Raw genomic sequence first — 12,308 nt, 5'->3', positions numbered from 1 at the left:
GATCAACCAGAGAAAGATTATTCCTGAAACAGTTCAGAGACTCAAAGACACAAAACGGTAAGATTCACCTTCATTACACAACTGGGACATGAATAATCAAATAAACTAGCGTCTGACTAAAAAAATCTCAAATACTCAAAGTGAAAGTAAAGAAACTAGTAGAAAGGCCTTTGCTGCTTTCTGTGCTGTCTGGTGTGTCATGAAAACAAGGAAGTGATTACGTTTCTGATTTAAAATTAATATTTCATATTTTACCAGTATTATTACAGTTATTATGTGATTTATGATTTATGTGATGTCATTAAAAATTGCAGTGCACTTATATAGGAGCTAAGGATTAAATATAAGATATAATTAATTCAATGCCTAAAAATGATTCTATGTCCACTGTTCTGGATCATTATGTTAAATTAATTGTTTGACTGTTGTATTTGTACTTCTTAAGCTGTTGCTAATAAAAGTAGTTAATATTGTGCACATTATGTTGTTATAGTTCATTATCAGTGTCTGGTATTCAGTGTCTGAACGGTGGAGGCCCAAGCCAACAGTTTGGTGAAGCCGTCGGGCTCGTCCGCGGCGCGTTGCGTGAGCGTCGTGTATTTGGTTCGTCCTGCACACAACTTCAAAACCTACCGGGAGCGTTTCAGAAGCGTTTAGCCCGGCAGACGTTGTTTACTCGCTCAGATTTGGCCATTTCCCCGGTTTATGTTCTTCTAAACATGCTTCTACGTGTGTAAATATGCTACGTAGTTAATAAGTTTCGCTTTTGTCTGTTTTTTAGACCGGCAGTATTTTATTTTGAAAATCCACCGGATTCTCTTTGTTTTTTCTGTGTCCGGCTTCCGCCCACTCGAGGTGGTCTGTGTAAATAGACGCTGCTTCGTAATTTTAATTAGTCACGGTAATACCGTATACCGCGGTAAAATGTCTTTGTTCAGTACTCGACAAGATTTATTAGAGTCACTCTGTGACGCATTTAGAAGTTCTGCATAATGATTACTCTCGCTCTTTCTAATAATGCATGTACGTACACTACTCACAATAAGTTAGGGATACTGTTATTTACATGAGTGCTTTTCCTATTTGGTCTGAATTTTAATGAAATAAGTAAAAGTTCCCTTTGATATTACGAATAATGTATGAGAAGAAACACCATTTTCATTAATTTAACATTTATTAACCCAAAAATTTAGACAATAACAAGAACAGCCCCAAATAACAAAAACTGACAATGTCAGTAGCGGATGTTTCCACCATTTGCCGCAATGACAGTATGTTTCGATGGTTGATATGTTGATTTTTATTTGTAGTATTTGAGTTTTATGTAGCATTTTATATATATTTTTTTCTGTGATTAATAGATGTTTATTATATTTATTTGTCCTTTGTGACTCATGGATTATGAATTGTTGTACTGCACATAGTAGTAGTCTCCTCAGGGATGGTCCTCTGAGCCTCAAATCAGCAAAAACAAATAAATAAATGGATAATTATATAAAAATTCAGGCTGAACAGCTCTGCACTGAAACCATGACTGACTGGACTTTGTGTCTGCTGTGTTCCAGCTTCACTCAGAGACTAAATGGCTTCCAGATTAGAGGAGGATCTCTGCTGTCCGGTCTGTCAGGAGGTCTTCAGAGATCCTGTTCTTCTGTCATGTAGCCACAGCTTCTGTAAAGTCTGTCTGAAGAACTGGTGGAGAGACAAAACCAACACACCAGTGTCCAGTTTGTAAGAGAAGATCTTCAAGAGATGATCCACCTGTTAGTCTGGTGTTGAAGAACCTGTGTGAGTCCTTCTTACAGGAGAGAGATCAGAGATCTCCAGAGGCTCTCTGCAGTCTGCACTCTGAGAAACTCAGACTCTTCTGTCTGGACCATCAGCACCCAGTGTGTGTCGTCTGCAGAGATTCAAGAAAACACTCCAACCACAGATTCAGACCCATCGATGAAGCTGCAACAGATCTAAAGAAGAACCTTCAGGAAACTCTGGAGCCCTTAAAGGAGAAGTTAAAGGTTTATGAACGAGTTAAAGTGAAGTTTGATGCAACAGAAAAAACACATCAAGGTCCAGGCCCGACACACAGAGAGGCAGATTAAGGAGCAGTTCAAGAAGCTTCACCAGTTTCTAGCAGAGGAAGAGGAGGCCAGGATGGCTGCACTGAGGGAGGAAGAGGAGCAGAAGAGTCAGATGATGAAGGAGAAGATGGAGGCTCTGAGCAGAGAGATAGCAGCTCTTTCAGACACAGTCAGAGCCACAGAGGAGGAGCTGAGAGCTGAAGACGTCTCATTCCTCAACAACTACAAGGCTGCAGTGGAAAGAGTCCAGCGCTGCCCCCTGCTGGATGATCCACAGCTGCCCTCAGGAGCTCTGATAGACCAGGCCAAACATCTGGGCAACCTGGCCTTCAACATCTGGAACAACATGAAGGACCTGGTCTCCTACACTCCTGTCATTCTGGATCCAAAAACTGCTGATCCAGAACTGATCCTGTCTAAAGATCTGACCAGTGTGAGATTAGGAGATGAACAACAACTTCCTGATAATCCAGAGAGGTTTGATTCTTGCTGTTCTGTCCTGGGCTCTGAGGGCTTTAACTCAGGGACTCACAGCTGGGATGTTGATGTTGGAGAGAACACATGGTGGTTACTGGGTGTGTCAGCAGAGTCTGTCCAGAGGAAGGGAGACATACGATCTGGATTGTGTGGAATAATGTTCTATGAAGGTAAATACTACACATATTCACCACCAGCTCCTTCCACTTATCTCCAGTAAAGAAGAAGTTCCAGAGGATCAGAGTGAATCTGGACTGGAAAGAGGAAATCTGTCCTTCTCTGATCTTGATACTAACACACACATACACACCTTCACACACACTTTCACTGAGAGGATGTTTCCATTCATTTACACTGGAGATGAACTCAAACCAGTGAAGATTTTACCAGTGAATGTCTCTGTGTCGGTGAATCAGATCAGTTAGAGATAAACAGGATGATTATTAATGTTTATTGGGCTGTAACAACTAATCAATGTCAGTGATCATATAAACTGTAGTTTTGTTGTCATGGTGTTGGGTCAGTTATGTCACTGGAACCAATGAAAACACATTTAATATCTGGTGGTTGGAAGTAGATCATTGTGTTTATAGCTTAAGACACGTTGAATGTAGAGATGATAACTTTCTTTATAAAGGACCTGAAGCAAGCAGTATGTAGGACCTGGAGACAATGCTTCACTGACTTTAACCAATGATTCATGTTCTTGATTGAATAAATTCTCAAGTCTAATATTTGTGTCCATGTGTTTGACTGGATTCTCTTTGTCTACTTTAAAATCTGTTGATGTTTTTGTCATTTTCAGCAGAAATGTAAATATTTGTGAAGGATGCAAACACTGTAAAGCCAGGATGTCTTTGAGGAAGCCAAGTGAGACAAAAACTCTGATCTGTAGCTTTTTATGTGGTGGGGACAAAAAAGAGCATGTTGCTGTATGTCACTATTTCATGTAATGGAATGAACTATTGGAGCGTCCAGTTTCCTTAAACACGCTGGTTATCTAACACTCACTGTGAACACACACCACTGCATCGTCTCTTGACTTAAATAACTCATTTACTGCCCTCAGCTTAGTGCACAGCACAGATTAGTTTTTTACTGAATCCTCCATCACTGTGCATGTTCATTCTGATAAAGAAATGTCAAAACAAAGCTGCTCATCTACTATTTCATTCAATGGTTTGATGATGAAGGTACTATGTTGGTCTGAGGCCAAAGGAAACCATTGTCAGCTAGGGCTGGGCCATATGAGCAAAAATGTATATCAGTGACTTTTCATGTCTAATCAGGTGTTTACAACATTTTCTACTGGTGGGAGAAGAATTTACTGCAGTAGATTAACTTAAAGAACTATTTTATTAGCACGATGAGTGAATATTGTGGAATAATAGTTATGAAGAAGAGTCACTCAGGATTCCAATGAAGTGAGGAATCAGAATGAAAAGAAAACTGTAGTTAAAATACTAAACATTTACTCTGTAAATTTCACAAACATCGTTTAGAAAACCAGTACAGGGATCTGAAGGTTTGAACTTAACTTGGAGTTAGTTTTTTATTGTTATTATTATCTGAATGTGTTTGAAGGCAGAGAAAGACAAATTCCAGAAACAAAGGATTGTGAACCCAGCCCTGGTGTCAGTACAGTCTGATAAAAACAGAGGCAGCATGGCTTCCCTTGGCCTCCAGGAGGAAAGGCCGCTGTTTAAAGTGTTACTCTACGTCACATGGAAAGTTCTGAACATAACAAGATCACACACGTCTCATCTGGTTTGATTCTGTTACAACCATCTTAACATCCTCATCCAACAGATGAATTCAATCACTCGCTGATACGAGGGTCAGCTGTAGGTCAGTGGTCATCTCACTCTGATCTTAACTGGAGACGACTGTCACCGTGGAGACGAGCACTGCACTTGTAAAAATACTTCCCACTGCATCCTCCATCTCCTTTCACACCTTCCTCTGTTCACCTTAAACCAGCTCCATCTGTCAGCGGGACGTAAGGAGGCAGAGCAGGGTGAAGGCACGTTGATGCTGTTTACTCAGACCCTGACAGAGTCTTACAAACCTGATAATGAATTCAACTTTTTATTTTGACATTTCCAGGTAACAACACAAGTTTAAAACATACTGGGGGAGGTGTTCCACGTTCTTTCTACTTTTAGGTCTGTTGTTGCTGGGATTTAACCTACTGTATTTTTAGGGCTCATTGGAAGAGGACACTTTTGTCCGTTAATGGCGACAACAATTTTTGTAAATCGGGCACAAAACTTAGTTTTCTTTCAAACAACAACCGTCACAAACACTGGCATGTAAAGGTTAATAGTCAGAAATTAATAAAAATATTTGTGGTATTTATGATTAGGACTGAAGTGGATGAAAACGTTATGTAAAAGATACAGGAAAAAAATATTAACATATGTTATGTTTAGGGCGTTTTTGAAGAGGACAGTTTTGTCTTTTAATGGTAACAATGGAACAATTACTGCTAAGTTATGTAAAAAATGGAATCGGACACTTTTGTCCTTATCAGGGAACGAGTGTTAACAAATAGCTGAAACCTTGTAGAATTCTAAGTTTGAAGCTGGAAGCAGCAGATTCCTTCACAGGACCGACAGGAAGAAGTGGAGACAGAGAGTAAATGTGATTCCTGGTGTGTCTGTAGAGTCTGTTTGTGTCTGTTAGCATGATGTAGCGTATGGGTGGTTATCTCTGGTGAGATCCTGAAGAGAAGGAGGTTTCTGATGTTTCTAAATGAGTGGGTTCATCCTGGTAAGAAGCAGACAGATAATATCCTGACAAGCTTGAGGCCTCAGTTCATCAACAGATCACAACAACCAGAGATCCATTCTCAGAAAACTACAGAGTCAAAAACGAAAGGAGATGTATTATTTGGAACTTTTTTATTCAAGACGAAATAAAAAGAACTTAAAACTAAAAGACTATAGAAAAGTGAAGTTGTGTTGGGACTAATAATAAATAAAGTGATGTTCATAATTAAATTATATAATCAGAAATGATCTGTGGTCCTCCACACAATATAAAGCTAGTACATCTCAGCCTTGTTTTTCCCAGTGATTTTGGTTTTGTTCCTTTGTATCCTGGTGGAACGAGGTTCCTTAGTTTATGGTTTAGTTTATGGACAGTCTGCTACACTACACAAGCTTCCTGGAGGTAACTGTATCCAGCAACTCACAATGGAAGAGCATTCTGTAGAAGCATTAAACTGATATTGAGAGAAAGTTTGTTGGACATATACCAGGTGTCTGTTTTTACTAACTCACCATTTAAAGGTTTGTTCAAGCTTATTTGGATTTTGTGGAAACATTACTTGAGGAGAAATGTCATAGAAAAAACAAGTTTACTAACTTTAGACAGGATGATTACACAAGCATCAAAATTTCAGTTATAGTACAACACTAACCTTCAAAGTTTCCTGGAAAATTATAGGCAAATTAAATATGGTTGGGAAAGGGAAGATCAAAAAATAAAATATAGTAAGAGGTACAAAAAGGTTTATCATAATTTTGTTGCAACAGACTCTCAACAAAGATTTCTAACTGAATTTTCATTAAAATTTTTATTTATTGGTAACACAATTAATCACTCTACAACACAAACATCAAAACTAAACCTGCAGTGCTGCTAAAAAGATACTAAAAGAAAAGAATCCATCTAAACCAGGCATCACCAAATGCTGGACCCTGGTCCGGGTACGGATCCAGTGACGGTTCTCCCCGGACCCGTTAAAATTCTAATATCAACCCTTTAAGACCTGAACATCCGTGTGCGCACAAAAAGAAGCTTGCGGTACTTGAATTACCGTAACTCACAGATGAAACTCAAAGTGTGGTTGAACACTGGGAAGTTGCGCTTTCTGAAAAATAAAAGCTGCCATAGGATAATGATGACGCAGCGCTGCTGTCAGCTCCAGGTTCAGGAGCCCCAGGAAGAGAGAGTTGTTTGGAGGAATTTGTTGGTAAAAACTAAGTCAGTTCTACCCTTGAGATGTCACAAAGGTCTTCCAGGTAAAAGCACAACTTCCCAGTGTTCAGCCACACTTTGAATATTGTTAATAGTGCAAACAACTGTGAGTTACAGTAAATCAAAATCGGCCGCTTTGACGGATCCTTCAGGCTTTAAATGGTTAATAAAGATAAATCATTCCTGCATGCGCCGCTAATATTGTTAATACGCCAGGAGCGTCATCAATGGCCAAGACAATCAAATAGATTGTAGTTCTATAAGTTCAGACTATTGGTATGTTAAAAGAATAGACTATTACTTTGAAAACACTTGAAATTTGACAATAAATGATATAGAAATGTGCGTACGTTGTTGATTTTATTTACATCAGGGTACACTATCTCAAGTGACATTAGGTTGGGACCTAGTAACTGGACCTCTTTGAGTTTGAATTGAATCCCCCTGGTCTAGAACAACCCACATAAGGATTGTATACCCACATTAACCAGACTGTGTGTTGGCATAATATGACATTTGTGCACTAAACAATGTAAACTGCAAATTAACAACTGTGATCAGAGCGTGTAATGAGGATGATGATGATGATGATGATGATGTGATTTGTGTTGTTTTAGAAGTTGGAGGATGTTGTCAGCACATTTGACTGTGCTGTCCACTGAGTCCTGGTATTTTGATTCATGGTTGTTGGTTATGAGGTTGATTATTGTTGTGTTATCTGCATATTTTAATGTTTTTACTGAGCTGTAGTTAGATAGGAGGTCACTGGTGTATAGTCCAAAGAGTTGAGGTGGAAGGACAAAACCTTGATGAACAAGATCTTTAGCCTTTGTTCTCTGTTCAGCAGAAAGTGGAGGATCCTAGATGAATGTAGGTGGTGTAGAGTGTAGTGGAGGGCTACATTGATGGTCTCTTAGTAGATCAGTTAGTGCTGTTTGCAAAGCAGACAGGAGTCTTTAACGGGTGTAGTTTGGGGTTTGAGGTGTGCCAAGAGGAAGAAGGTAAAGCAGTCTGTGTTGTGTTTTCCAGTTGTGTATGAATTTCCTCAACAAATGAGGTTATGCGTCTATATTCCTTATTTAAATGTGCTGATTCATATTTTAAAATGTCACAAATCATGTGGACATCACAGACATGTTCATGCCTACATTACGGAAATAATGATATGATTATACAACCCCCCCCAATCCTGAGAAAGCCCCACCCACTAACCTGAGATCGCCCCACCCACTAACCTGAGATCGCCCCACCCACTAACCTGAGAGCCCCACCCACTAACCTGAGAGCCCCACCCACTAACCTGAGATCCAGAACCAGAGATCAACCAGAGAACAGATTATTCCTGAAACAGTTCAGAGACTCAAAGACACAAAACGGTAAGATTCACCTTCATTACACAACTGGGACATGAATAATCAAATAAACTAGCGTCTGACTAAAAAATACTCAAATACTCAAAGTGAAAGTAAAGAAACTAGTAGAAAGGCCTTTGCTGCTTTCTGTGCTGTCTGGTGTGTCATGAAAACAAGGAAGTGATTACGTTTCTGATTTAAAATTAATATTTCATATTTTACCAGTATTATTACAGTTATTATGTGATTTATGATTTATGTGATGTCATTAAAAATTGCAGTGCACTTATATAGGAGCTAAGGATTAAATATAAGATATAATTAATTCAATGCCTAAAAATGATTCTATGTCCACTGTTCTGGATCATTATGTTAAATTAATTGTTTGACTGTTGTATTTGTACTTCTTAAGCTGTTGCTAATAAAAGTAGTTAATATTGTGCACATTATGTTGTTATAGTCTCATTATCAGTGTCTGGTATTCAGTGTCTGAACGGTGGAGGCCCAAGCCAACAGTTTGGTGAAGCCGTCGGGCTCGTCCGCGGCGCGTTGCGTGAGCGTCGTGTATTTGGTTCGTCCTGCACACAACTTCAAAACCTACCGGGAGCGTTTCAGAAGCGTTTAGCCCGGCAGACGTTGTTTACTCGCTCAGATTTGGCCATTTCCCCGGTTTATGTTCTTCTAAACATGCTTCTACGTGTGTAAATATGCTACGTAGTTAATAAGTTTCGCTTTTGTCTGTTTTTTAGACCGGCAGTATTTTATTTTGAAAATCCACCGGATTCTCTTTGTTTTTTCTGTGTCCGGCTTCCGCCCACTCGAGGTGGTCTGTGTAAATAGACGCTGCTTCGTAATTTTAATTAGTCACGGTAATACCGTATACCGCGGTAAAATGTCTTTGTTCAGTACTCGACAAGATTTATTAGAGTCACTCTGTGACGCATTTAGAAGTTCTGCATAATGATTACTCTCGCTCTTTCTAATAATGCATGTACGTACACTACTCACAATAAGTTAGGGATACTGTTATTTACATGAGTGCTTTTCCTATTTGGTCTGAATTTTAATGAAATAAGTAAAAGTTCCCTTTGATATTACGAATAATGTATGAGAAGAAACACCATTTTCATTAATTTAACATTTATTAACCCAAAAATTTAGACAATAACAAGAACAGCCCCAAATAACAAAAACTGACAATGTCAGTAGCGGATGTTTCCACCATTTGCCGCAATGACAGTATGTTTCGATGGTTGATATGTTGATTTTTATTTGTAGTATTTGAGTTTTATGTAGCATTTATATATATTTTTTTCTGTGATTAATAGATGTTATTATATTTATTTGTCCTTTGTGACTCATGGATTATGAATTGTTGTACTGCACATAGTAGTAGTCTCCTCAGGGATGGTCCTCTGAGCCTCAAATCAGCAAAAACAAATAAATAAATGGATAATTATATAAAAATTCAGGCTGAACAGCTCTGCACTGAAACCATGACTGACTGGACTTTGTGTCTGCTGTGTTCCAGCTTCACTCAGAGACTAAATGGCTTCCAGATTAGAGGAGGATCTCTGCTGTCCGGTCTGTCAGGAGGTCTTCAGAGATCCTGTTCTTCTGTCATGTAGCCACAGCTTCTGTAAAGTCTGTCTGAAGAACTGGTGGAGAGACAAACCAACACACCAGTGTCCAGTTTGTAAGAGAAGATCTTCAAGAGATGATCCACCTGTTAGTCTGGTGTTGAAGAACCTGTGTGAGTCCTTCTTACAGGAGAGAGATCAGAGATCTCCAGAGGCTCTCTGCAGTCTGCACTCTGAGAAACTCAGACTCTTCTGTCTGGACCATCAGCAGCCAGTGTGTGTCGTCTGCAGAGATTCAAGAAAACACTCCAACCACAGATTCAGACCCATCGATGAAGCTGCAACAGATCTAAAGAAGAACCTTCAGGAAACTCTGGAGCCCTTAAAGGAGAAGTTAAAGGTTTATGAACGAGTTAAAGTGAAGTTTGATGCAACAGAAAAACACATCAAGGTCCAGGCCCGACACACAGAGAGGCAGATTAAGGAGCAGTTCAAGAAGCTTCACCAGTTTCTAGCAGAGGAAGAGGAGGCCAGGATGGCTGCACTGAGGGAGGAAGAGGAGCAGAAGAGTCAGATGATGAAGGAGAAGATGGAGGCTCTGAGCAGAGAGATAGCAGCTCTTTCAGACACAGTCAGAGCCACAGAGGAGGAGCTGAGAGCTGAAGACGTCTCATTCCTCAACAACTACAAGGCTGCAGTGGAAAGAGTCCAGCGCTGCCCCCTGCTGGATGATCCACAGCTGCCCTCAGGAGCTCTGATAGACCAGGCCAAACATCTGGGCAACCTGGCCTTCAACATCTGGAACAACATGAAGGACCTGGTCTCCTACACTCCTGTCATTCTGGATCCAAAAACTGCTGATCCAGAACTGATCCTGTCTAAAGATCTGACCAGTGTGAGATTAGGAGATGAACAACAACTTCCTGATAATCCAGAGAGGTTTGATTCTTGCTGTTCTGTCCTGGGCTCTGAGGGCTTTAACTCAGGGACTCACAGCTGGGATGTTGATGTTGGAGAGAACACATGGTGGTTACTGGGTGTGTCAGCAGAGTCTGTCCAGAGGAAGGGAGACATACGATCTGGATTGTGTGGAATAATGTTCTATGAAGGTAAATACTACACATATTCACCACCAGCTCCTTCCACTTATCTCCCAGTAAAGAAGAAGTTCCAGAGGATCAGAGTGAATCTGGACTGGAACAGAGGAAATCTGTCCTTCTCTGATCTTGATACTAACACACACATACACACCTTCACACACACTTTCACTGAGAGGATGTTTCCATTCATTTACACTGGAGATGAACTCAAACCAGTGAAGATTTTACCAGTGAATGTCTCTGTGTCGGTGAATCAGATCAGTTAGAGATAAACAGGATGATTATTAATGTTTATTGGGCTGTAACAACTAATCAATGTCAGTGATCATATAAACTGTAGTTTTGTTGTCATGGTGTTGGGTCAGTTATGTCACTGGAACCAATGAAAACACATTTAATATCTGGTGGTTGGAAGTAGATCATTGTGTTTATAGCTTAAGACACGTTGAATGTAGAGATGATAACTTTCTTTATAAAGGACCTGAAGCAAGCAGTATGTAGGACCTGGAGACAATGCTTCACTGACTTTAACCAATGATTCATGTTCTTGATTGAATAAATTCTCAAGTCTAATATTTGTGTCCCATGTGTTTGACTGGATTCTCTTTGTCTACTTTAAAAATCTGTTGATGTTTTTGTCATTTTTACGCAGAAATGTAAATATTTGTGAAGGATGCAAACACTGTAAAGCCAGGATGTCTTTGAGGAAGCCAAGTGAGACAAAAACTCTGATCTGTAGCTTTTTATGTGGTGGGGACAAAAAAGAGCATGTTGCTGTATGTCACTATTTCATGTAATGGAATGAACTATTGGAGCGTCCAGTTTCCTTAAACACGCTGGTTATCTAACACTCACTGTGAACACACACCACTGCATCGTCCTCTTGACTTAAATAACTCATTTACTGCCCTCAGCTTAGTGCACAGCACAGATTAGTTTTTTACTGAATCCTCCATCACTGTGCATGTTCATTCTGATAAAGAAATGTCAAAACAAAGCTGCTCATCTACTATTTCATTCAATGGTTTGATGATGAAGGTACTATGTTGGTCTGAGGCCAAAGGAAACCATTGTCAGCTAGGGCTGGGCCATATGAGCAAAAATGTATATCAGTGACTTTTCATGTCTAATCAGGTGTTTACAACATTTTCTACTGGTGGGAGAAGAATTACTGCAGTAGATTAACTTAAAGAACTATTTTATTAGCACGATGAGTGAATATTGTGGAATAATAGTTATGAAGAAGAGTCACTCAGGATTCCAATGAAGTGAGGAATCAGAATGAAAAGAAAACTGTAGTTAAAATACTAAACATTTACTCTGTAAATTTCACAAACATCGTTTAGAAAACCAGTACAGGGATCTGAAGGTTTGAACTTAACTTGGAGTTAGTTTTTTATTGTTATTATTATCTGAATGTGTTTGAAGGCAGAGAAAGACAAATTCCAGAAACAAAGGATTGTGAACCCAGCCCTGGTGTCAGTACAGTCTGATAAAAACAGAGGCAGCATGGCTTCCCTTGGCCTCCAGGAGGAAAGGCCGCTGTTTAAAGTGTTACTCTACGTCACATGGAAAGTTCTGAACATAACAAGATCACACACGTCTCATCTGGTTTGATTCTGTTACAACCATCTTAACATCCTCATCCAACAGATGAATTCAATCACTCGCTGATACGAGGGTCAGCTGTAGGTCAGTGGTCATCTCACTCTGATCTTAACTGGAGACGACTGTCAC

General features: G+C 39.6%; 2 protein-coding genes and 1 pseudogene across 2 annotated transcripts in view; 2 read left to right on the top strand and 1 right to left on the bottom strand.

Moving 5' to 3' along the window:
* Positions 1-12,308, bottom strand: part of LOC125006495 (dedicator of cytokinesis protein 3-like) — a 148,339-nt gene that overhangs the window by 97,421 nt on the left and 38,610 nt on the right. The gene's annotated exons all lie outside the window — the stretch shown is intronic.
* LOC125006470 lies at positions 1,383-3,287 on the top strand (annotated as a pseudogene).
* Positions 7,843-11,144, top strand: LOC125006450 (nuclear factor 7, brain-like). The gene is made up of 2 exons (XM_047582496.1): positions 7,843-7,915; positions 9,423-11,144. Exon 2 carries the CDS (start codon positions 9,440-9,442, stop codon positions 10,835-10,837), a length of 1,398 nt encoding a protein of 465 aa, XP_047438452.1. The 5' UTR covers positions 7,843-7,915; positions 9,423-9,439; the 3' UTR covers positions 10,838-11,144.

Source organism: Mugil cephalus, chromosome 4 (assembly GCF_022458985.1).
Source record: "Mugil cephalus isolate CIBA_MC_2020 chromosome 4, CIBA_Mcephalus_1.1, whole genome shotgun sequence".
NCBI lineage: Eukaryota > Metazoa > Chordata > Actinopteri > Mugiliformes > Mugilidae > Mugil > Mugil cephalus.
Note: the sequence above shows the minus strand (reverse complement) of the source record. Positions and strands in the feature narration are given on the sequence as shown.

What these genes read in the sequence shown, in the direction of transcription:
- LOC125006450 (XM_047582496.1), top strand. Translation starts at nt 9,440, where the DNA reads ATGGCTTCCAGATTAGAGGAGGATCTCTGCTGTCCGGTCTGTCAGGAG.